Source organism: Lolium rigidum, chromosome 7 (genome assembly GCF_022539505.1).
Source record: "Lolium rigidum isolate FL_2022 chromosome 7, APGP_CSIRO_Lrig_0.1, whole genome shotgun sequence".
Lineage (NCBI taxonomy): Eukaryota > Viridiplantae > Streptophyta > Magnoliopsida > Poales > Poaceae > Lolium > Lolium rigidum.
In genome coordinates, this window is record NC_061514.1 from 301,729,751 (window position 1) to 301,756,088 (window position 26,338).

Sequence of the window (26,338 nt, forward strand, 5' to 3'; positions counted from 1 at the left end):
TTATTCCATAAACCCTAGGTACATATTTATAGTCCAGGGGACTTTCTAATGAGGGCGTGCACTAAACCGTGCACGAGATAAACTCTAACTTCTAAATCGATACACAATCTATTATGCTAAGATACACGGGCTAACTAGCCCAAATTCTCCGTGCAAGGCCGCTTCATAGATCTTCCATATGTAAACTTCCAAGCCCATCTTGATCGCGGCCCACCTCCTGATCGGTCAAATCTTGGTGATAACACCCGTTGACATTCCGGCCTCAATGGAGCACCTCGCGCGCGCCAAGGCTTCTCGATCTCGGATATACCATCTCATGGCCGAAGGGATGGCTTTCAAGGTCACGGCCGCTCTCCGTGCATCAAGAGTGGAGAAGTGGATCCGCGGCGTCAAGAGGGACTTTCTCGACGCCGCACCGACCAAGTGTGTCCGCTTGGACTACGATTTCACCGACCCTCGCGAGGGTGATCAGCGCGCCGCCATCCTTCAACTCTCGGTGGCGTCCAAGACTTTGGTATTCTAGATTTGTTACGCCGATGAAGTGCCACAAGTGCTCAAGGAGTTCTTGCAGGACGGGAACATCATATTTTGCGCCGCGGCTATCGGCAATGATGTGCAATTGTTGAGTCCCTACGACATTCATGTTACTTCTGCGTACGACCTCCAGAAGATACTCCCGAACCCCACCAACAAGCCACTCCGAGTCTATATGATCTGGCAAACTCTACTATTTGGAAAAATCTTGAGAAGAAGAAGCGGAAGAAGTACAAGAAGATGGACATCGTCGTGCAAGAAAAAGAAGATGAGCTGATTTTTGGACGGGTCAATTTTCCATTGAGCTACGAGCAAGTGCACTATGCCGCTCTAGACGCTCGCCTGGGCTTCAAGATTGCTAGGAGGCATTGGATGCTGGTTGGCTACAATAGCCATGTTGATCGTCTCAATATTTAGAAATGATGAGTAGATGGTGGTCTTCTATATTTCTATGTGATACGTCTCCAACGTACCTATAATTTCTGATGTTCCATGCTTGTTTTATGACAATACTTACATGTTTTGCTTGCACTTTATAATGTTTTTATGCATTTTCCGGAACTAACCTATTAACAAGATGCCGAAGTGCCAGTTCCCTGTTTTCTGTTGTTTTTGGTTCCAGAAAGGCTGTTCGGGCAATATTCTCGGAATTCGACGAAACGAAGACCCAACATCTTATTTTTCCAGGAACCTTCCAGAAAGTCAGAGTGGGACCAGAGGGGAGCCCTGGGGGCCCCACACGTGGTGGCGGCGCGGCCCAAGGGGGCGCGCCCCCCTAGTGTGAGGAGGCCCCGTGGCCCCTCCGACTCCGACTCTTCGCCTATTTAAGCCCTGGTGACCCAAATCTTCGATACCAATTGACGAAACTCCAGAAAGACTCCAGGGGCGCCGCCGCCATCGCGAAACTCCAATTCGGGGGACAGAAGTCTCTGTTCCGGCACCCTGTCGGGACGGGAAAGTGCCCCCGGAAGCCATCTCCATCGACGCCACCGCCTCCATCATGCTCCGTGAGTAGTTCCCCCATGGACTACGGGTTCTAGCTGTAGCTAGTTGATACTCTCTCTCCCATGTACTTCAATACAATGATCTCATGAGCTGCCTTACATGATTGAGATTCATCCGATGTAATCGGTGTTGTGTTTGTTGGGATCCGATGGATTGTTACATTATGATTAGTCTATCTATAAAGTTTGTGAAGTTATTGTTGCTGCAATCTTGTTGTGTTTAATGCTTGTCACTAGGGCCCGAGTGGCATGATCTTAGATTTAAGCTCTATACTTATTGCTTAGATTGTATCTACAAGTTGTATGCACATGTCTATGTCCGGAACCAAAGGCCCCAAAGTGACAGAAATTGGGACAACTGGAGGGGAAGGCTTAGATATGAGGATTACATGTTTTCACGGAGTGTTAATGCTTTGCTCCGGTGCTCTATTAAAAGGAGTACCTTAATTTCCAGTAGATTCCCTAGAGGCTCGGCTGCCACCGGCTGGTAGGATAAAAGATGTTGTACAAGTTTCTCATTGCGAGCACGTATGACTATATATGGAAAACATGCCTACATGATTAATAATCTTGATGTTCTGTCTTAATGCTATTTTAATCCTATCAATTGCCCAACTGTAATTTGTTCACCCAACACTTGTTATTGGAGGGTTACCACTAGTGTAGATAGCTGGGAACCCCGGTCCATCTCTCATCATCATATACTTGTTCCAACATGACATTGGAAGTAGTATCAACTATTTTCTGGTGCCATTGCTCTCATATTACTGCTACCGCTCGCCGTGTTATCAGTTACTACTCGCTCTCATATTACCGCTGCTTTCACATCACCCCCGTTACTAGTGCTTTTCCAGGTGCAGCTGAATTGACAACTCAGTTGTCAAGGCTTATAATTATTCTTTACCTCCCCTTGTGTCAAATCAATAAATTTGGGTTTTACTTCCCTCGAAGACTGTTGCGATCCCCTATACTTGTGGGTTATCAAGACTATTTTCTGGCGCCGTTGCCGGGGAGGCATAGCTCTACTCATAAGTGAATGGATCGTAGCGAACAAGAGGGGGGGTGAATGGTTGCTACGTCAAGTTTTAGTCTTTTTCAATTTTAGTGCAACGGAAGATAAAGGTGATTGCTTTAGTGGTGTTGGTGATCCTACAATGATCCTAGAACAAGTGCAACAAGCAAAGGAACAATCACAAGTTAGTAAGAGTAAGGAGCGGGACAACCGGAGGGCGCGGAGACGAGGCGAGGTTTGTTTCCCGCAGTTCCTCCCACAAAAGGGAGTACGTCTGCGTTGAGGAGGTGCTAGTCTCACACAAGAGACTAGACGGCCACACGAAGGAAGGCCTCACCTTCTTCCTCGAGAGAGCTCCACAAAGGTGCTCCCCCTTCTCCACTAAGGCACCGGTCGAGGCGGTGATTCCTTCACAAGGTTGGGGCGAGCTCGACACCACAAGGAGGCTCCCAACAATCCATGGAGCTAGTACAACACCAAGCTAGCCTCTATGGATGCACTTTCTCCAAAGTCCCACTATAGGAACCCTAACACCAAGATCCACTAAGGAGTAGCAAGTATTGGTGAAATCTCTCTTGGTAGAACTATAGATCGAGGTCTCCTCCACCACTCCTCAAAATTTGAGCAAGATTGGTTGGATGGTTGGGGAGATCCTCAAGGATTAAGCTCAGCAACAATGGAGGAGAGAGAGAGAGAAGAGATAAAACGAATTGGGGAAGAAGGAGCCCTTAAATAGGCTCCTCCAAATCCAACCGTTATGTCCAGTTTTTGCCTAAGCGGTACTACCGCTTTTGGAAAGCGGTACTACCGCTCTGAGCTCGAATTCCCCAGATCTGGTCCACGTGGACGCAGAGCGGTACTACCGCTAGAGGTACCGCTAGAGGTACCGCAATGGGGTCCAAACCTTACTGGACCCAAAGCGGTACCGGAGCCGTACCAGAGCGGTACTGCCGTAACTAGTTACGGTACCTGGGCGGTACCATGGGCGGTACTACCGCTCGTGAGCGGTACTACCGCTCCAGGTACCGCAGAGGTACCGTAACTCGTACTGAGGGACAAATCTATCGCAGAACTCAGAGCGGTACCGTGAGGCGGTACCTATAGAGGTAGCGGTACTACCGCTACAGGTACCGGTAGTACCGGCCTGGTTAAAACTGGTTTTCTTCCCTTTTTCTCTCCAGCCATGTCACCTCACGGAACACACACAAAACCAGAAAACCTACAGCTACCCATAACTACGCTTTAGTCCTCCGATCTTGACGTGTCCAGCGAGGTCACCGTGCACTTGCAAATCTAGCAATGATACTCAAGGAACACGGTGAGATAACTCAAGTGTTGTCATCAAACACACAAAACACGGGGTTTAGACTTTGCTCTTCCAATCTCCCCCTTTTTGGTGTTTGATGACAACACAAGACTTTTCAAAAGCATATGATATTATGATGAGATTCTTAGATTTGCAAAAGCTCGACGGAGCTCCCCCTAAACGTGTGCATACTTTGAATATGTATTTGAATACAAATACACACGTCTTAGAGGCATAACTCCCCCTAGATGTTTCAAACCAAGCACATATGTAACAAGGATACAAGATCATGTTCAAATAACATATGCGCAATATGGAGGTAACATAAGATCATGTAGGAAGATTTGGGTGAAGTTATCATACCATAGCCTTGAGAATACCCAAACTCACCATAAGATACCTCCATAGAGTTGTCGATGTAGCCATAAGACAATATACGCAACTAGGATCACAAGGCTACAAACAACAAAGGTCCCCCACCCACATAGGAACTTCTCCCCCTTTGGCATCGGAACACCAAAAAAGGAGAGTAGAGAAACTAGGTGGATGAAGAACCAAGGACATACAACCAAGCTTGCAAAAACCGAGAGGGAAAACAAGCGAGATTGAGATGCTCCAAAAACATAAAGAAAAAGAAGAAAAGAAGAATGACAAAAAGAAGGTCACAACGAAACACAAAGAATCGAAAGACTCCTCAAGGGGGATGTTGGTGGCCGAAGCCACCGTGTAAGAGCGTAATAGTGTGAGGTCGCGTAGATGTATCTAGGACTCACAGACTACAACTCAACATGAAGCTCATAAGTCACTCAATTGACAAATAGCATATGTTTGGGATTTCTTTATGCATTATGGGGGGAGGGATAGCTCAATATATTTAAACCGCACTCCCCCTATGTTCATGCGTGCCTTTCATCTAGATATATAATTTGAGAGTGGTATGTGTGCACGACGGTCAAGCAAAGTTCGACGGATCAATGATATTTAGCTCATGCCTCAACTCAATGAAACGCTTCTCGTCCAAGGGCTTTGTGAAGATGTCCGCCAATTGCTCCTTGGTGCCAATGAAGGATAGAACAATATCTCCACGTGCAATGTGATCTCGAATGAAGTGGTTCCTTATCTCAATATGCTTCGTCTTCCCATGAAGAACCGGGTTGTAGGCGATCTTGATGGCGCTCTCATTGTTGCACAATAGAGGGACCTTGCTATACTCGAGTCCGTAGTCTCGCAAGGTTTGCCTCATCCATAAGATTTGCGCACAACTACTTGCCGCGGCAACATATTCGGCTTCCGCGGTGGAGACGGAGACACAATTTTGCTTCTTCGAGGACCAACACACCAAAGATCTTCCAAGAAAGTGACACGCCCCGGATGTAGACTTCCTATCAACCTTGTCTCCCGCCCAATCGGAGTCGGTGAAGCCCACCAAATCAAAGTCCGTGTCCCTTGGGTACCATAGTCCGAAGTGTGGGGTATCAACTAAATATCGAAAGATCCTCTTGACCGCCACAACGTGGCTTTCCTTCGGACTTGCTTGAAACCGTGCACACATACCAACGCTTAACATTATATCCGGGCGAGAGGCACAAAGGTAAAGAAGCGAACCTATCATCGAACGGTAGAGCTTGGGATCCACCGCTTTGACGGCCTCGTCAAGGGAGAGTTGACACTTGAGATGCATTGGAGTTCCAATTCCCTTGGCGCCCTTCATGTCGAAGCGGTTGAGCATGTCTTGGAGATATTTCGCTTGATTGATGAAGATGCCATGTTCCATTTGCTTGATCTCAAACCCGAGGAAGTACTTGAGTTCGCCCATCATTGACATCTCAAACCATGTTCATCTTGCTTGTTCTTGAAGATCCATTTTGTGCCGATAACATTGCGGCAATGATCGGGTCGCTTCATGAGAGTCCACATGTCATTCCTCTTGAAGTTGTTGAGTTCCTCTTGCATCTCATTCAACCAATCCGGATCTTTAAGAGCTTCATCAACTTTGAGTGGTTCCGCGCCATATAGAAAAAAGCGTGGTGCTCACAAAAGCTTGCTAGTTGTCTTCGGGTAGTTACTTTGCCCTTTAGATCACCGATGATGTTACTCAAAGAATGGGACTTGAGGCGCAAGTGTCTTGCAATAGGATCTTCACGGCGAGTGACGGCAAGAGGAGTAGATTCATGTTGGTCCTCTTGGCTTTCTTCACGGTTTAGGTCCTCGCCTTGACCTTCATTGTTGTTGAAGTGGGCATAATCATCATGAGATCCGGATGACTCGGGGGTACTAGGAATGGTATTGTCCATATAGATTATCCCCGAACCATTCGGAGAAGAACTTGAAGCTTGGCCTTGGTCACTTGATGTCGGTTGTTGTTGTAGATGAGCTTGTGGTGAGTGTTGTTCTTGAGCTTGTGGTAGATGTTCTTTTTGACCTTGTGGTAGATGTTGTTCTTGAGCTTGTTGAAGAGAGCTCGTACTTGATTGTTGTTGTAGATGTTGAGGTTGAACTTGAGGTTGTGGTAGAGGTTGGCTTGCATATGTAAGATCAATGGAAGAAGCTTGGCCTTGTGGTGTAGATGGCTCCACTTGGGTGGAACTTGGTCCTTCCCCGGTACTCATAGAAGGTAGCTCTTGGGGTCGGCGAATGCCAACACCCATCCTTCCTATGGCCTCCGGGGGAATTGCATCTCCTTTCTCACAAGAAGCACTTCGCTCCTCCAAAGATCTATCATCTTCATCGAATGTCACGTCACAAGATTCTACAACCCGCCCATTTGACTTGTTGAAGACTCTATAAGCGTGAGAATCCGTAGCATAGCCAACAAAAATTCCTTCTTGATCTCTTGAATCAAACTTGGATAAACGGGTGTCTTTAACAAGCACATAGCACTTGCATCCGAAGACCTTGAAGTATGACACATTGGGCTTGTTTCCGGTGAGAATCTCATAAGGTGTCTTCTCTAGGCCTTTGCGGAAGTAGAGACGATTAGTAGCATGGCATGCGGTAGAGATAGCTTCCGCCCAAAAATTGTAGTTGGACTTGTATTCCATCATCATGGTTCGAGCGGCTTCGATCAAGGTTCGATTCTTCCTTTCGGCGACCCCATTTTGTTCGGGAGTATATGGCGTGGAGTATTGGTGTTGGATTCCTTCTTCGCCGAGGAAGTCATCCAAAGTATAGTTCTTGAACTCCGTTCCATTGTCGCTCCTTATTGCGAGGATCTTGTTGTCGTACTTGCGTTGAACTTGATTGGCAAACTCCATCATGGTCTGTTGAGTCTCACTCTTGTACTTGAAGAAGAATACCCAACAATAGCGTGAATAGTCATCGACAATGACGAGGCAATACTTCTTTCCTCCAAGACTTTCATGAGACGGTGGACCGAAGAGATCAACATGTAAGAGCTCCAAGCATCTTGTGGTAGAGATGATAGTCTTGGCCTTGTGAGGAGCTCCATGCATTTTTCCTTGTACGCAAGCCTACAAACACGGTCCTTGCAAAAAGAGACATCTTCTTTTAGTCCGAGAATGTGGCCACCCTTGTGGAGACTTTGCAAAGTCCTCATGTTGACATGGGCTAGTCGGCGATGCCATAACCAACCCTTGTCACCTTTGGCGAATAGGCAAAGAGCGGAGGATGTTGTCTTTCCGGAGAAGTCAACAACATACAATCCGTTCTCTACATATCCAACAAAAGCTACATGGAGTGTCTTGCTCCACAAGAGGACCACCATATGTTCATCAAAGAAAGTACATAGACCCATGAGAGCAATTTGATGAACGGAGAGTAAGTTGTAACCAAGGGTCTCGACAAGGAGGACATTCACAAGTGAGATGTCGGGTGTTACCACCACCTTGCCAAGACCCAATACCTTAGAGCACGTGTTGTCGCCATATGATACGGTAGAGTGAGAAGGCTCGAGGTCGACAACAATATTCTTGCTTCCGGTCATATGACTTCTGGCTCCACTATCAACCACCCATTTAGCGCCACCGGAAGCATAGTCCTACAAGGAATCAAGTCTTGGATTTAGGTACCCATTTTCAATGGGTCCTAGCATGTTATTAACAAGGGGTTTGGGAATCCAAATAGTCCAATCAACATTGTCCTTTTGAGGACCAATAAAGCGAGCACGAACATGTCCATAGTAATCAATAAAAAGAACATGAGAAGGGTTGTTAGAGCCGGCGGAACCCGTCGAGGTGGAGTTGGGTACTCCATTCCTTCTTGAGCTAGCATTGCTCTCTTCAAGGTTGATCCCCATGTTCTCCTTATTCTTCTTCTTCTTGGTCCTCTTATTCCTCTTCCTCTTTGGCTTGGTAGCCACTCCTCCTTCATTGCAAGAGCCCTCTTTGGCTCCAATGACTCCTTCCAAGTACTTGGCTTGAACTTGGAGTCTATCAACTTTGGCCTTCAAACGGTTGACTTCATCTTCATGCTTCGGGAGAGGATGGCTGATGTCTACGTTCCCCCTCCTTTCCTGTAGACAGTGTTGGGCCTCCAAGAGCAGAGGTTTGTAGAACAGCAGCAAGTTTTCCCTTAAGTGCATCACCCAAGGTTTATCGAACTCAGGGAGGAAGAGGTCAAAGATATCCCTCTCATGCAACCCTGCAACCACAAAGCAAGAAGTCTCTTGTGTCCCCAACACACCAAATAGGTGCACTAGTTCGGCGAAGAGATAGTGAAATACAGGTGGTATGAATAAGTATGAGCAGTAGCAACGGTGCCGTAAAATAGCTTGCTGGCGTGTAGTTGATGGTGGTAGTATTGCAGCGAGTAGTAACGCAAGTAAAACAAGTAAACAAGCAGCGATAGCGATATTTAGGAACAAGGCCTAGGGATTTCACTTTCACTAGTGGACACTCTCAACATTGATCACATAACAGAATAGATAAATGCATACTCTACACTCTTGTTGGATGATGAAAACATTGCGTAGGATTACACGAACCCTCAATGCCGGAGTTAACAAGCTCCACAATAATGCTCATATTTTAGTAACCTTTAGTGTAAGATAGATCAAAAGACTAAACCAAGTACTAACATAGCATGCACACTCGTCACCTTCATGCATATGTAGGAGGAATAGATCACATCAATATTATCATAGCAATAGTTAACTTCGCAATCTACAAGAGATCATGATCATAGCATAAACCAAGTACTAACACGGTGCACACACTGTCACCTTTACACACGTGCAGGAGGAATAGAACTACTTTAATAACTTTGCTAGAGTAGCACATAGATAGTAGTGATACAAAACTCATATGAATCTCAATCATGTAAAGAAGCTCATGAGATTATTGTATTGAGGTACATGGGAGAGAGATGAACCACATAGCTACAGCGAAGCCCTCAGCCTCGGGGATGGATTACTCCCTCCTCATCATGGAGGCAGCGATGGCGGTGAAGATGGCGGTGAAGACGGCGGTGGAGATGGCTCCGGGGGCAATTCCCCGTCCCGGCAGGGTGCCGGAACAGAGACTTCTGTCCCCCGAATTGGAGTTTCGCGATGTGGCGGCGTCCCTGGAGTCTTTCTGGAGTTTCGTCAAGCGGTACTGCGTTTTTAGGTCGAAAGGGGTTTTATAGGCGAAGAGGCGGCGCAGGGGGGCACCTGGGGGCGCCACACCCTAGGCCGGCCCGGCCAGGGTCTGGCCCGCGCCGCCATGTGGTGTGGTGGCCCCCTGGCCCCTCTCCGACTCTTCTTCGGTGTTCGGAGCCTTCCGGGAAAAATAGGAGGTTTGGCGTTGATTTCGTCCAATTCCGAGAATATTGCCCGAACAGCCTTTCCGGAACCAAAAACAGCAGAAAACGAAAGCTGGCCTTTCGGCATCTTGTTAATAGGTTAGTTCCGGAAAATGCACGAATATGACATAAAGTGTGCATAAAACATGTAGATAACATCAATAATGTGGCATGGAACATAAGAAATTATCGATACGTTGGAGACGTATCAGCATCCCCAAGCTTAGTTCTGCTCGTCCCGAGCAGGTAAAACGATAACAAAGATAATTTCTGCAGTGACATGCCATCATAACCTTGATCATACTATTTGTAAAGCATATGTAGTGAATGCAGCGATCAAAACAATGTATATGACCTGAGTAAACAAGTGAATCATATAGCAAAGACTTTTCATGAATAGCACTTTCAAGACAAGCATCAATAAGTCTTGCATAAGAGTTAACTCATAAAGCAATAATTCAAAGTAAAGGTATTGAAGCAACACAAAGGAAGATTAAGTTTCAGCGGTTGCTTTCAACTTATAACATGTATATCTCATGGATAATTGTCAATGCAAAGCAATATAACAAATGCAATATGCAAATATGTAAGAATCAATGCAAAGTTCACACAAGTGTTTGCTTCTTGAGGTGGAGGGAAATAGGTGAACTGACTCAACAACAAAAGTAAAAGAATGGTCCTTCAAAGAGGAAAGCATCGATTGCTATATTTGTGCTAGAGCTTTTATTTTGAAAACATGAAACAATTTTGTCAACGGTAGTAATAAAACATATGTATCATGTAAATTATATCTTACAAGTTGCAAGCCTCATGCATAGTATACTAATAGTGCCCGCACCTTGTCCTAATTAGCTTGGACTACCGGATCATCACAATGCACATGTTTTAACCAAGTGTCACAAAGGGGTACCTCTATGCCGCTCTGTACAAAGGTCTAAGGAGAAAGCTCGCATTGGATTTCTCGCTATTGATTATTCTCAACTTAGACATCCATACCGGGACAACATAGACAACAGATAATGGACTCCTCTTTTATGCATAAGCATGTAACAACAATTAATAATTTTCTCATTTGAGATTGAGGATATATGTCCAAAACTGAAACTTCCACCATGGATCATGGCTTTAGTTAGCGGCCCAATGCTCTTCTCTAACAATATGCATGCTTAACCATAAGGTGGTAGATCGCTCTTACTTCAGACAAGATGAACATGCATAGCAACTCACATGAAATTCAACAAAGAATAGTTGATGGCGTCCCCGTAAACATGGTTATCGCACAACAAGCAACTTAATAAGAGATAAAGTGCATAAGTACATATTCAATACCACAATAGTTTTTAAGCTATTTGTCCCATGAGCTATATATTGTAAGGTGAATGATGGAATTTTAAAGGTAGCACTCAAGCAATTTACTTTGGAATGGCGGAAAATACCATGTAGTAGGTAGGTATGGTGGACACAAATGGCATAGTGGTTGGCTCAAGGATTTTGGATGCATGAGAAGTATTCCCTCTCGATACAAGGTTTAGGCTAGCAAGGTTTATTTGAAACAAACACAAGTATGAACTAGTACAGCAAAACTCACATAAAAGACATATTACAAGCATTATAAGACTATACATCGTCTCCCTTGTTGTTCAAACACCTTACTAGAAATTATCTAGACCTTAGAGAGACCAATTATGCAAACCAAATTTTAGCATGCTCTATGTATTTCTTCACTAATAGGTGCAAAGTATATGATGAAAGAGCTTAAACATGAGCACAACAATTGCCAAGTATCACATTACCCAAGACATTTATAGCAATTACTACATGTATCATTTTCCAATTCCAACCATATAACAATTTAACGAAGAGGAAACTTCGCCATGAATATTATGAGCTAAGAACACATGTGTTCATACGAACCAGCGGAGCGTGTCTCTCTCCCACACAAGCATGATGTAATCCAATTTATTCAAACACAAACAAAAACAAAAACAACAGACGCTCCAAGTAAAGTACATAAGATGTGATTGAATAAAAATATAGTTTCAAGAGAAGGAACCTGATAATTTGTCGATGAAGAAGGGGATGCCTTGGGCATCCCCAAGCTTAGATGCTTGAGTCTTCTTGAAATATGCAGGGATGAACCACCGGGGCATCCCCAAGCTTAGACTCTTCACTCTTCTTGATCATAGTATATCATCCTCCTCTCTTGACCCTTGAAAACTTCCTCCACACCAGACTCGAAACAACTCATTAGAGGGTTAGTGCACAATAAAAATTAACATATTCAGAGGTGACACAATCATTCTTAACACTTCTGGACATTGCATAATGCTACTGGACATTAGTGGATCAAAGAAATTCATCTAACATAGCAAAAGAGGCAATGCGAAATAAAAGGCAGAATCTGTCAAAACAGAACAGTCCGTAAAGACGAATTTTAAAATGGCACCAGACTTGATCAGATGAAAATGCCCAAATTGAATGAAAGTTGCGTACATATCTGAGGATCACTCACGTAAATTGGCATAATTTTCTGAGTTACCTACAGAGAATTTTGCCCAGATTCGTGACAGCAAAGAAATCTGTTTCTGCGCAGTAATCCAAATCTAGTATGAACTTTTCTATCAACGAATTTACTTGGCACAACAAAACTCAAAACTAAGATAACGAGAGGTTGCTACAGTAGTAAACAACTTCCAAGACACAAATATAAAACAAAGTACTGTAGCAAAATAACACATGGGTTATCTCCCAAGAAGTTCTTTCTTTATAGCCATTAAGATGGGCTCAGCAGTTTTGGTGATGCACTCGCAAGAAATAGTATTTAAAGCAAAAGAGAGCTTCAAGAGGCCAATTCAAAACACATTTAAGCCTAACATGCTTCCTATGCAGAGGAATCTTGTACACAAATGAATTCATGAAGAACAAAGTGACAAGCATAAGAGGATAAAACACGAGTAACTTCAAGATTCTCAACATAAAGAGGGAAACTTAATATTATTAAGATGCATATAACCATATTTCCCTCTCTCATAATAACTTTTAGTAGCATCATTGATGAAATCCACAATATACCCATCACTTAAAACATTCTTATCATGGTTCATATGCATAGAAGTATCATTAATTTTGGCATAAGGAGAGTTCTTTTCATAAATAGTAATTGGAGCAGGATTATTATCAAAAATTTGAACATGGTAAACAAGTTGCATATTAAGGGAATTGTTTTTAGTAACCCAATCATGACTATGACAAGTTTCATAAGGATAGTTAGAACCTATATCATAGCATTCTTTGTAATGATCATCAGAGATCGGAGGCACAGTGTCATCATAAGAAATAGAATAGTTATCTTTCACAATCGGTTTATCTGTGTCCACACCATTATTGTTATTAGAAGGAGATGTATCAAGAACATAATGACCAGTAGCTAAAGGATTTGCAAACACCTCTTCCCCAAGCTTAGAGCTTTCTATATCATTATGGGAGGAAGCATGGATAGCACTGACACTATGGCAATCATTATCATCATCATTTTCAGAATTAATTTCCCAGAGATTTGCAATATCAAAAGTAGTGTGCTCATTCAAATCATGATTGCTAATGTATGTAGAGGGCATAGGAAGATCATCGTATTCAGATTCATTATCACAATAATCATCAGGAGCAACATACTTACGGTTACCTATCGTTATCTCATATACGCGGGGATATGCTGTTACCTCTTTCTTTTTATTCCCCTTATTCTTCTTCTTCTTCTTCGTTCCCTTCTTCTTCTTCTCCTTCTCCTTTTCCTCGTTCCCTTCTTCAGGAGGGAGAGGCTTTAAGGGTGGCTTGTCCGCATAACCTGATTTACTTTCAGAAACAATAGAAGAAACTTGGGAGGATCCCTCCTTTTCATTAATTAGTTGAAAACACACAGCGGTCCTATCATATTTTGGCAAGGTGTCATCTTCTAAAATATTTTGTATGTAAGTATTTGTATGGCTATTATCAATGCAATAAGAAAAACACCCATGCAGGACATCATCAATATCAAGATCACTCATATGTAACAAAGAGATTTTTCTCGACAGCTCTTCACACCCCAAAAATAAAGTAAGTTCATCATGCTGATTAGGAGTAATTTCATCATCACAACACAAATTTGCAGCACTTATTGGGTTCAAATTATCATTGGAGGAGCATTGAAAATTAAAATGACCCACTTCATGGCAAACTTCACAAATAAAAGGATAGAGGGCACAAACTTTTTTACCAAGATCATCTAGAGCCCTAAACCACTTTCTAGTTTTTTCATTAATATGATGGATGCAATATTCATCTTTGACTTGATTAATTCCACAAGGCCTATGCATTCCACAAAAATTAACATGCTTATAGGAAATAGCATTCTTAGGAGTTTGAGCATGCTTATTGCAATAATTAACAACAATTTCATTCTTCATGCGAGCCTCTTTAAAAGGTTCATGATACTTATCAAAATTCTTTTTAGGCAATTCAAAATGAGAAGCAAAAACTTTATAAAGATTTGCAGCAACTTGAGAGTCAAGACCATAAGTAGCACTCGTATTTCGAAATTTATCCGTATCCATAAAAGCTTCAATGCATTCATAATCATAATTTATACCTGACTCTTTACCTTCATTGTTCTCCCATCCTTCAGCGTTCTCCTTAATCCGATCAAGAAGATCCCACCTAGCTTCAACCTCCTTGCTTGTGAAAGATCCCTCCGAACACGCGTCCAGATAGTCCTTGTGTTGTCTCGAAAGCCTCGCATAAAAATTATTAACAATAACATTACGGGGAGCTCATGAATGGGACATTTGAGCATTAGTGACTTCAATCTCCCCCACGCTTGAGAAATACTCTCTCCATCACGAGGATAAAAGTTATAAATATAATTCCTATCAATATGCACTTCATGAGGAGGATAAAATTTAGAATAAAAGAGAGATGCAATTTCCTCCCAACCAAGAGAATGCCTATTCTCCAACAATTTATACCAATGCGCCGCTTTACCAGACAGCGAAACAGAGAATAGCTTCTTCCTCACTTCATCCATAGAGATACCTGCACACTTGAATAACCCGCATAATTCGTGCAAAAACAGTAAATGATCTCTAGGATGGACAGTTCCATCCCCTTTATAGTGATTGTCCATAACACGTTCAATAATTTTCATAGGTATTTTATACGGAATACTTTCAGCAGGTGGATTCAAAATATCAGGAGCATCATTATTAGAGTTATAGCATATGGGAGATAAAGCATTATCAGAACAAATTTTCTCCCCTAAAGATGGGAAGCTAAAAAGATCACAAAAACTAGCTTCCCCAAGCTTAGACTTCTCCATAGCATTAGCAGTAATTGCATTCATACTAATAATATCGCTACTAGCATGCAAATAAGGTTCCATAGGTTTTTTAATTTTCGCATCAAACAATTCTAAATCAGGAAAAAGATTAAAAAGCTCACCAATTTTTTTGTTGTTTTCCATTATGCCTAGCTAGTGTAAACAAGAAACAAAAAGTTGCAATTGCAGGATCTAAAGGAAATAGCTTCGAGCACAAACACAATGGCGCCAGAAAAGTACTTTACCTGGAACCGAAGTATGAGTGCCTTTTTACCTTTCCTCCCCGGCAACGGCGCCAGAAAATAGCTTGATGTCTACGTTCCCCCTCCTTTCTCGTAGACGGTGTTGGGCCTCCAAGAGCGAGAGGTTTGTAGAACAGCGGCAAGTTTCCCTTAAGTGGATCACCCAAGGTTTATCGAACTCAGGGAAGAAGAGGTCAAAGATATCCCTCTCATGCAACCCTGCAACCACAAAGCAAGAAGTCTCTTGTGTCCCCAACACACCAAATAGGTGCACTAGTTCGGCGAAGAGATAGTGAAATACGAGGTGGTATGAATAAGTATGAGCAGTAGCAACGGTGCCGAAAAATAGCTTGCTGGCGTGTAGTTGATGGTGGTAGTATTGCAGCGATAGTAACGCGGTAAAACGAGTAAACAAGTAGCGATAGCGATATTTAGGAACAAGGCCTAGGGATTTCACTTTCACTAGTGGACACTCTCAACATTGATCACATAACAGAATAGATAAATGCATACTCTACACTCTTGTTGGATGATGAACACATTGCGTAGGATTACACGAACCCTCAATGCCGGAGTTAACAAGCTCCACAATAATGCTCATATTTTAGTAACCTTTAGTGTAAGATAGATCAAAAGACTAAACCAAGTACTAACATAGCATGCACACTTGTCACCTTCATGCATATGTAGGAGGAATAGATCACATCAATATTATCATAGCAATAGTTAACTTCGCAATCTACAAGAGATCATGATCATAGCATAAACCAAGTACTAACACGGTGCACACACTTGTCACCTTTACACACGTGCGGGAGGAATAGAACTACTTTAATAACTTTGCTAGAGTAGCACATAGATAGTAGTGATACAAAACTCATATGAATCTCAATCATGTAAAGAAGCTCATGAGATTATTGTATTGAGGTACATGGGAGAGAGATGAACCACATAGCTACAGCGAAGCCCTCAGCCTCGGGGATGGATTACTCCCTCCTCATCATGGAGGCAGCGATGGCGGTGAAGATGGCGGTGAAGACGGCGGTGGAGATGGCTCCGGGGGCAATTCCCCGTCCGGCAGGGTGCCGGAACGAGAGCTTCGTCCCCCGGATTGGAGTTTCGCGATGTGGCGGCGTCCCCGGAGTCTTTACGGAGTTTCGTCAGCGGTGCTTGCGTTTTTAGGTCGAAAGGGGTTTATAGGCGAAGAGGCGGCGCGGGGGGCACACGGGGCGCCACACCCTAGGCCGGCGCGGCCGGGGTCGGCCCGCGCCGCCATGTGGTGTGGTGGCCCCCGGCCCCTCTCCGACTCTTCTTTGGTGTTCTGGAGCCTTCCGGGAAAAATAGGAGGTTTGGCGTTGATTTCGTCCAATTCCGAGAATATTGCCCGAACAGCCTTTACGGAACCAAAAACGGCGAGAAAACAGCAACTGGCCTTTCGGCATCTTGTTAATAGGTTAGTTCCAGAAAATGCACGAATATGACATAAAGTGTGCATAAAACATGTAGATAACATCAATAATGTGGCATGGAACATAAGAAATTATTGATACGTTGGAGACGTATCAATGGCAAATATCAAACACTTGTACTTCCTTTGCCTTGTTCACCCGGAAGTGTTCCATCAAAGCTTCTTCTTGGAGAGCGTTCATCTTCATGAGCATGCGGTTGTCTCTCTCCATCTTGGTAACGTCTCTCTCATGAGTGCAACACACACGGTCCTTGCTCAAAGGAAAGTACTCCTTCAAAGCTTCCTCTTGCATGGTATTGACCTCCATGAGCTTGGCTTCCCTCCTCTTCAAGGTGGTTATTTCCTCCTCATGATCACAACAAGTGGCCTTCTCCTTGCTCATACGGAGACATTCCTTCAATGACTCTTCTTGCATGCTACTCAAACTTGATAGCTTGGCCTTGGTGGTCTCAAGAGCGGCAATTTCTTCTTCATGGTTGCAACATGAGGTCTTCTCTTTACACAAGCGGTAATATTCATCCAAGGCTTCTTCTTGAAGAGCATTGACTTCCAAGAGAAGAGCATTGTGCTTTCTCAAAGAAGCAACTTGATCAACAAGCTCGTCATGGCAAGAGTTGGGGTCTTCATCATCTTTCACTTTGTTAGCTTCCTCGAGAGAGAGCACCTTCTTTTTGAGCTCACCCATCAAACCAAGAGTGTGATCTCGGTCTTTGGTGAGTTGGGAGACAATAGCCTTGTTGGTGTCTTCGAGGACAATCACACTAGCTTCAAGAGACATGCGCAAATTTAGTTCATCATCAAGCTCCTCTTTGAGTGAGGCAATCTCATTTGCCGCTTCCCTTTCCAACCTTTCCTTCTCCTCTATGAGGTCTTGTGCCGCACCAAGTTGGCTCAAGAGAGCCCCAACATGAGTCTTGGTATCCCCTTGCATGTTAGTGAGAAAAGTATCCAAACCCATAATCTCACGTTTCACGGTGAGACTAGTGGCATCATCAATATATAGAGCATTATTCAAGGATGATGGTTTGGAGGGGGATTTTACCTCCGAGGATGCCTTTGCCATAAGACAACGAGCATTGTTGGTGGCAAGGTTCTCATTTGGAGAGTCGAAGAGGGAGATAGAGGGAGTGGTAATGGCGATGGCGGCCACTCCCTCTCCTTCCTTGTTGGAGCTCTTGTCCCCACGTTCCTCATCCTCATCGGAGGAGTACTCTTCTCGAATAATGAAGGCTCTAGGCTTCTTGGTGAAGGAGACCTTGTCGTCATCGGACTTGGGGGAGAACTTGGAGAATCCTTTTGAGAGTGACTTGAACTTTTCCTTGCGGATAAGTCTTCCACCATGATCTTCTCTTCTCTCAAACATACAATCCGCGACAAAATGACTCTTGTCGCCGCAATTGTAGCAAGTTCTTGCCTTTTGCCCCTCCCTTGGGCTCTTGGAGAAACTTCTTGGAGAGTCACGTGATCTTCTTGGTCTTGTGTTTTGGGACTTGTTTCCATCCCAAAATTTCTCGGCGGCTAGAGCCATGTGCTCATGATAATTGATCTTGAGGTCATCCGGTCCCCACTCAATAGGATCCTCATCACTATCACTAGCCTCATGTATCTTCATATTCAATGCAAGGTTGGGCTTGCGTGAGTTGTGGGCGCGAGCAACAAGATCCTCCGCATTCTTCTTGGAGATGTCCAAAGCGATGACTTCGCTAAGAACTTGATCGGAGGTCATAGCACGGAAGGAGGCATTTTGGAGGATGGCCGTCAACTTCACTTCCTCATAAGGGAGGAGAGCGTTGTAGAACTTGCGCTTGATCCAATGGTCATCCACGAACGTCGCTCCAAGATCTTGCATTTGTACGGCGAGAGCGATGAGGCGCCGGTACATTTCATCGGGGGTCTCTCCTTCGATCATGACGAAATTTTCGGCCATATTGTTCACTTCATCGAAGCGAGAGCTTTGGATGCTCGTATTTCCGAGGAAGAGCTTTTCGAGTTTATCCCATGCTTCCTTGGCGGTATTGAGCGAGCGGATATGAGCGCGGTCCTTTGGCGTGATGGCCATGTGAATCATGTTGATGGCGGTGGCGTTGAGTTGGTCATCCACCACATCTCTTCTTGTAAAGTTCTTTGGATCTCGTGGTGAGTAGCCTTCCTCAATGATGCGCCAAAGCTCGGTAGACGCGCTGCGCACATGAGATTTCATCAAGAATTGCCAATTTTCAAAGTTATTTGACTCAAGTAACGGTGGTGAACCATGCGTCAAGATATGTGGCATGGGTATTGGAACGTTTATGGTGTAATCACTTGGTGGTGGCACCTCATGATAACCCCCTAGACGTTCCGCAACCGGTGTCTCATCCTTCCCCTTTGTTGAAGTGCCGGTCTCCCCAAGCCCTTCCTTTTGTGAATCTTTTGTCGCTTGCGCGACAAAATCAACAAGAGGAAAGGAGGTAGCTTTTGGTGGGGGGTTCTCGGCACTTGCTTGAGGATCAACACTAGGGTTTGGTTTTTGAGCAACCAACTCCATCATCATCGCCTTCATTTGGTTAACGATGGATGAATCCAATTTCTTGAGGTCATCCAACGTAGCCGTTGTGGTATCGACGGGAGATGATGGAGCGGGTGGCACAAGGGAAGGTGACCCATTCGCCACACCCGCATCTTGTTCGGCCATTTCTTAGGCGGTAAAGCCCGAGAAAGAAAACCTTGCTCGATACCAATTGAATGGATCGTAGCGAACAAGAGGGGGGTGAATGGTTGCTACGTCAAGTTTTAGTCTTTTTCAATTTTAGTGCAACGGAAGATAAAGGTGATTGCTTTAGCGGTGTTGGTGATCCTACAATGATCCTAGAACAAGTGCAACAAGCAAAGGAACAATCACAAGATAGTAAGAGTAAGGAGCGGGACAACCGGAGGGCGCGGAGACGAGGCGAGGTTTGTTTCCCGCAGTTCCTCCCACAAAAGGGAGTACGTCTGCGTTGAGGAGGTGCTAGTCTCACACAAGAGACTAGACGGCCACACCACGAAGGAAGGCCTCACCTTCTTCCTCGAGAGAGCTCCAAAAACGTGCTCCCCCTTCTCCACTAAGGCACCGGTCGAGGCGGTGATTCCTTCACAAGGTTGGGGCGAGCTCGACACCACAAGGAGGCTCCCAACAATCCATGGAGCTAGTACAACACCAAGCTAGCGTCTATGGATGCACTTTCTCCAAAGTCCCACTATAGGAACCCTAACACCAAGATCCACTAAGGAGTAGCAAGTATTGGTGAAATCTCTCTTGGTAGAACTATAGATCGAGGTCTCCTCCACCACTCCTCAAAATTTGAGCAAGATTGGTTGGATGGTTGGGGAGATCCTCAAGGATTAAGCTCGAGCAACAATGGAGGAGAGAGAGAGAAGAGATAAAACGAATTGGGGAAGAAGGAGCCCTTAAATAGGCTCCTCCAAATCCAACCGTTATGTCCAGTTTTTGCCTAAGCGGTACTACCGCTTTTGGAAAGCGGTACTACCGCTCTGAGCTCGAATTCCCCAGATCTGGTCCACGTGGATGCAGAGCGGTACTACCGCTAGAGGTACCGCTTGAGGTACCGCAATGGGGTCCAAACCTTACTGGATCCAAAGCGGTACCGGAGCGGTACCAGAGCGGTACTGCCGTAACTAGTTACGGTACCTGGGCGGTACCATGGGCGGTACTACCGCTCGTGAGCGGTACTACCGCTCCAGGTACCGCAGAGGTACCGTAACTCGTACTAAGGGACAAATCTATCGCAGAACTCAGAGCGGTACCGTGAGGCGGTACCTATAGAGGTAGCGGTACTACCGCTACAGGTACCGGTAGTACCGGCCTGGCTAAAACTGGTTTTCTTCCATTTTTCTCTCCAGCCATGTCACCTCACGGAACACACACAAAACCAGAAAACCTACAGCTACCCATAACTACGCTTCAGTCCTCCGATCTTGACGTGTCCAGCGAGGTCACCGTGCACTTGCAAATCTAGCAATGATACTCAAGGCACACGGTGAGATAACTCAAGTGTTGTCATCAAACACACAAAACATGGGGTTTAGACTTTGCTCTTTCAATATGTTCACACGGGAGTACACTCTACCTCTATCTCTGTTTTTATCTTATTTTATTTTGTTTTGCTTAGTTTAGTTTTGTCTAGCTTATTTCTGCTTAGTTTATTTTTGTCTAGTATTATTTTGCTTAGTTTACTTTTGTCTAGTTTGTTTTTGTTTTGTTTTACTTTTCTCATATACCCAAAAATCCATAAAAATTTGAAAAACCTAAAAATTAAAAACTGTTGCTATGGGAGAACCTACAACCTATTTGGAGCTTATTGAATTATATTATAATTATAGAGAATCAAGAATGGGAAAAGTTATGAGTGCTGTGATAGAAAAACTGAATACAATTGCTAAAATCTTGCTTAAACGCCATGATATAAAGCATGTTGCTCTAAACGGGATACTAAACATCTTAAATTTCAATGTGGCTTTAGTGAGGAAGTTTTAATTAAGAACTATAATTGGAATAGCTATATTCATCTTGGGTTCGAAGAGGTAGAACAATTTGTCATATTTATGGGAGCCTCTGAGATAGAATCCTTCATGGCTAAAAATTATGAAACTTGTGTTGTTTGTAAGGACCTTAAAGATTATGTCTCTTCTATCCTTAATTTTTGTATAGAAAGCTACAGTGATAATCCTTGTATCATTGATTATAAAGAGAGACTCATTAATGCACAAGAATGCACTCACAATTTGCAGGAACCAGTGGAAGAAGAAATTGATGAACCTGAAAGCTCATTGGATGAAAAAGAGGAGGAAATTGATGAACTCGAAAGCTCATTGGATGAAAAAGAAGAGGAGAGTGATGAACAAAAGGAGGAAGAATGGATTAGCTACCCATGCCAACCTTCTAATGAGAGTAACTCTTTATCTCTTACACTATTTGATTGTCCTCCATGCTTACCAAAGGAGGATGAATGTTATGTTCTCGTGGATTCTCTTGAAATATTCCCTATGAGTAAAACTTGGGAGAATAATTATGCTACTGTTATCTATGATAATCCATGCTATTTTGATAAATCTTATGATAATGCTTTGTTTGTGCTCGATGTCGAAATGCATGGTACTAAAGAGTTTTGCTTGGCAAATGTTTATGATAAATCTCTAGATGATGGTCCTATGTTACTTGATACTATTAATTGTACTACTAATGAAAATGGGATTGGAGAGTTCTTGACTTTATCTATGAGTCCCATATCTTTTGAGATTGATCAATCATCTTGTTATATTATTGATAAAAGTGAGTTTGAAAGTTTTGATCCTATTATTTCTGAGCTTCATAAAAATTATGTGTTTATGGATCATGAAAAGCATGCTTCATGTGATAGTTATGTTGTTGAGTTTGTTCATGAAGCTACTGAAAATTATTATGAGAGAGGAAAATATGGTTGTAGAAATTTGCATGGTACTAAAACACCTCTCTATATGCTGAAAATTTTGATGTTACTCTTGTTTTATCTTCTTATGCTTGTCACTTTGTTCTTCATGAATTTATTTGTGTACAAGATTCCTATGCATAGGAAGTGGGTTAGACTTAAATGTGTTTTGAATTTGCTTCTTGATGCTCCTTTTGCTTCAACTCTTATTTCTTGCGAGTGCATCATTAAAACTGCTGAGCCCATCTTAATGGCTATAAAGAAATCACTTCTTGGGAGATAACCCATGTTATTATTTTGCTACTGTTTTGTTGTGTCTTGGAAGTTGTTACTACTGTAGTAACTTCTCCTTATCTTTATTTTATTGCAATGTTGTGCCAAGTGAAGTCTCTAATAGAAGGTTGATGCTAGATTTGGATTTCCGCGCAGAAACAGATTTCTTGCTGTCACGAATCTGGGTATGATTCTATGTAGGTAACTCAGAAAAATCTGCCAATTTACGTGAGTGATCCTCAGATATGTGCGCAACTTTCATTAGTTTTGAGTTTTCTGATTTGAGCAACGGAAGTACCTCTTAAAATTCGTGTTTACTGGCTGTTCTGTTTTGACAGATTTTGTCTCTGTTTTTTTGCATTGTCTCTTGTGGACTTTAAGCAAGGCTTTCTAGACTTGGAGAGCTGTAGCTAATGTTTTATTGAGTTCTTGCAATGTGTCACTACAGGACTAAAGTGGATTAAAAAATTTTGAGTACTAACCCCTCTAATGAAGTTTATGAGAAGTTTGGTGTGAAGGAAGTTTTCAAGGGTCAAGAGAGGAGGATGATATATGATCAAGAAGAGTGAAAAGTCTAAGCTTGGGGATGCCCCCGTGGTTCATCCCTGCATATTTCAAGAAGACTCAAGCGTCTAAGCTTGGGGATGCCCAAGGCATCCCCTTCTTCATCAACTTATCGGGTTTCTTCTATTGAAACTATATTTTTATTCGGTCACATCTTATGTGCTTTACTTGGAGCGTCTGTGTGTTTTTATTTTTGTTTATGTTTGAATAAATTCGGATCCTAGCAATCCTTGTGTGGGAGAGATACACGCTCCGCTTTTTCGTATGAACACTTGTGTTCTTCGTTTTATTTTTAATGTTCAATGACAAAAGTTGGAAGCTATTGCATTTATTGCTATTTGGTTGGAAACAGAAAATGCCTCATATTGTCTTGGATAATTTGATACTTGGCAATTGTTTTGAGCTCTCGAGTAGATCATGTTTCTCTTGCATCATGTAGTTTAAACCTATTAGTGGAGAAATACCGTAGAGCTTGTTGAAACGGGTTTGCATGATTGGTCTCTCTAAGGTCTAGATATTTTCTGGTAAAAGTGTTTGAGCAACAAGGAAGACAATGTAGAGTTTTATAATGCTTGCAATATGTTCTTATGTAAGTTTTGTTGTACCGGTTTATACTTGTGTTTGCTTCAAACAACCTGCTAGCCAAAGCCTTGTACTGAGAGGGAATGCTTCTCGTGCATCCAAAACCTTGAGCCAAAACCTATGCCATTTGTGTCCACCATATCTACCTACTATGTGGTATTTCCTGCCATTCCAAGTAAATACTTCATGTGCTACCTTTAAACTTTCAAAATGCTTCTCAATTTGTGTTGATGTTTTATAGCTCACGAGGAAGTATGTGGTGTTTATTTTTCAATCTTGTCATTTACTCCTGACAGACTTTCATAATGGACTAGTGGCACATCCGCTTATCCAATAATTTTGCAAAAAGAGCTGGCAATGGGGTTCGCAGCCCCAATTAATTAACTTGTACTAATAATTCTCTTCACGTGTTTTGCCCTGATCTATCAGTAAGCAACTTAATTTTGCATATAGACACTCCTTCATGGTATGTGAATGTTGGAAGGCACCCGAGGATTCGGTTAGCCATGGCTTGTGTAAGCAAAAGGTTGGGAGGAGTGTCATCCATAATGAAACTAAAATGTATGTGTAAACAAAAGAGAAGAGGGATGATTTACCTTGCTGGTAGAGATAACATCCTTCATGGGAGCCGCTCTTGAAAGTCTGGTTGATGAGGTAGTTAGAGTGCCCACTATCATTCGTTGACAACAACAAACACCTCTCAAAACATTACTTTTATACTTTCTATATGATTTCAAAACTTAAAAAGCTCTAGCACATGATTTAATCCCTGCTTCCCTCTGCGAAGGGCCTTTCTTTTACTTTATGTTGAGTCAGTTTACCTACTTCCTTTCATCTTAGAAGCAAACACTTGTGTCAAGCTTGTGCATTGATTCTTACATACTTGCTTATTTGCATTCATCATATTACTTTGTGTTGACAATTATCCATGAGATATGCATGTTGAAAGTTGAAAGCAACTGCTAAAACTTAAATCTTCCTCTCTGTTGCTTCAATGCCTTTACTTTGAATTTATTGCTTTACGAGTTAACTCTTATGCGAGACTTTTGATGCTTGTCTTGAAAGTACTATTCACGAAAAGTTTTGCTATATGTTATCTATTTGTTAGCAACTATAGATCATTGCCTTGAGTCACTGCATTCATCTCATATGCTTTATACTAGGATGATCAAGATTATGTAAGTAGCATGTCACTATAGAAATTACTCTTTTTATCGTTTACCTACTCGAGGGCGAGCAGGAACTAAGCTTGGGGATGTTGATACGTCTCCAACGTACCTATAATTTCTGATGTTCCATGCTTGTTTTATGACAATACTTACATGTTTTGCTTGCACTTTATAATGTTTTTATGCATTTTCCGGAACTAACCTATTAACAAGATGCCGAAGTGCTAGTTCCTGTTTTCTGTTGTTTTTGGTTCCAGAAAGGCTGTTCGGGCAATATTCTCGGAATTCGACGAAACGAAGACCCAACATTTTATTTTTCCCGGAACCTTCCAGAAAGTCAGAGTGGGACCAGAGGGGAGCCCTGGGGGTCCCACATGTGGTGGCGGCGCGGCCCAAGGGGGGGGCGCGCCCCCCTAGTGTGAGGAGGCCCCATGGCCCCTCCAACTCCGACTCTTCGCCTATTTAAGCCCTGGTGACCTAAATCTTCGATACCAATTGACGAAACTCCAGAAAGACTCCAGGGGCGCCGCCACCATCGCGAAACTCCAATTCGGGGGACAGAAGTCTCTGTTCCGGCACCCTGCCGGGACGGGGAAGTGCCCCCGGAAGCCATCTCCATCGACGCCACCGCCTCCATCATGCTCCGTGAGTAGTTCCCCCATGGACTACGGGTTCTAGCTGTAGCTAGTTGGTACTCTCTCTCCCATGTACTTCAATACAATGATCTCATGAGCTGCCTTACATGATTGAGATTCATCCGATGTAATCGGTGTTGTGTTTGTTGGGATCCAATGGATTGTTACATTATGATTAGTCTATCTATAAAGTTTGTGAAGTTATTGTTGCTGCAATCTTGTTGTGTTTAATGCTTGTCACTAGGGCCCGAGTGGCATGATCTTAGATTTAAACTCTATACTTATTGCTTAGATTGTATCTACAAGTTGTATACACATGTCTATGTCCGGAACCAAAGGCCCCAAAGTGATAGAAATTGGGACAACTGTAGGGAAAGGCTTAGATATGAGGATCACATGTTTTCATGGAGTGTTAATGCTTTGCTCCGGTGCTCTATTAAAAGGAGTACCTTAATTTCCAGTAGATTCCCTAGAGGCCCGGCTGCCACCTACTGGTAGGACAAAAGATGTTGTACAAGTTTCTCATTGCGAGCACGTATGACTATATATGGAAAACATGCCTACATGATTAATAATCTTGATGTTCGTGTTAATGCTATTTCAATCCTATCAATTGCCCAACTGTAATTTGTTCACCCAACACTTGTTATTGGAGAGTTACCACTAGTGTAGATAGTCGGGAACCCCGGTCCATCTCTCATCATCATATACTTGTTCCTACATGACATTGGAAGTAGTATCAACTATTTTCACGGTGCCATTGCTCTCATATTACTGCTACTGCTTGCTCGTGTTATTATTCATTACTCGCTCTCCATATTACTGCTGCTTTCACATCACCCTTGTTACTAGTGCTTTTCCGAGTGCGAGCTGAATTGACAACTCAGTTGTTAAGGCTTATAAGTATTCTTTACCTCCCCTTGTGTCAAATCAATAAATTTGGGTTTTACTTCCCTCGAAGACTGTTGTGATCCCCTATACTTGTGGGTTATCAGTATGAACTATGAATCGTT

The 26,338-nt window shown here is 43.1% G+C and overlaps 1 protein-coding gene across 1 annotated transcript in view; it reads left to right on the top strand.

Moving 5' to 3' along the window:
- The first annotated feature begins 265 nt into the window (after nucleotides 1-265).
- LOC124673052 overlaps nucleotides 266-26,338 on the top strand; it is a 37,814-nt gene continuing 11,741 nt past the window's right edge. Inside the window, exon 1 of the mRNA XM_047209186.1 lies at nucleotides 266-514. Coding sequence (XP_047065142.1) covers nucleotides 266-514 — 249 coding nt within the window. The remainder of the gene's footprint in view (nucleotides 515-26,338) is intronic.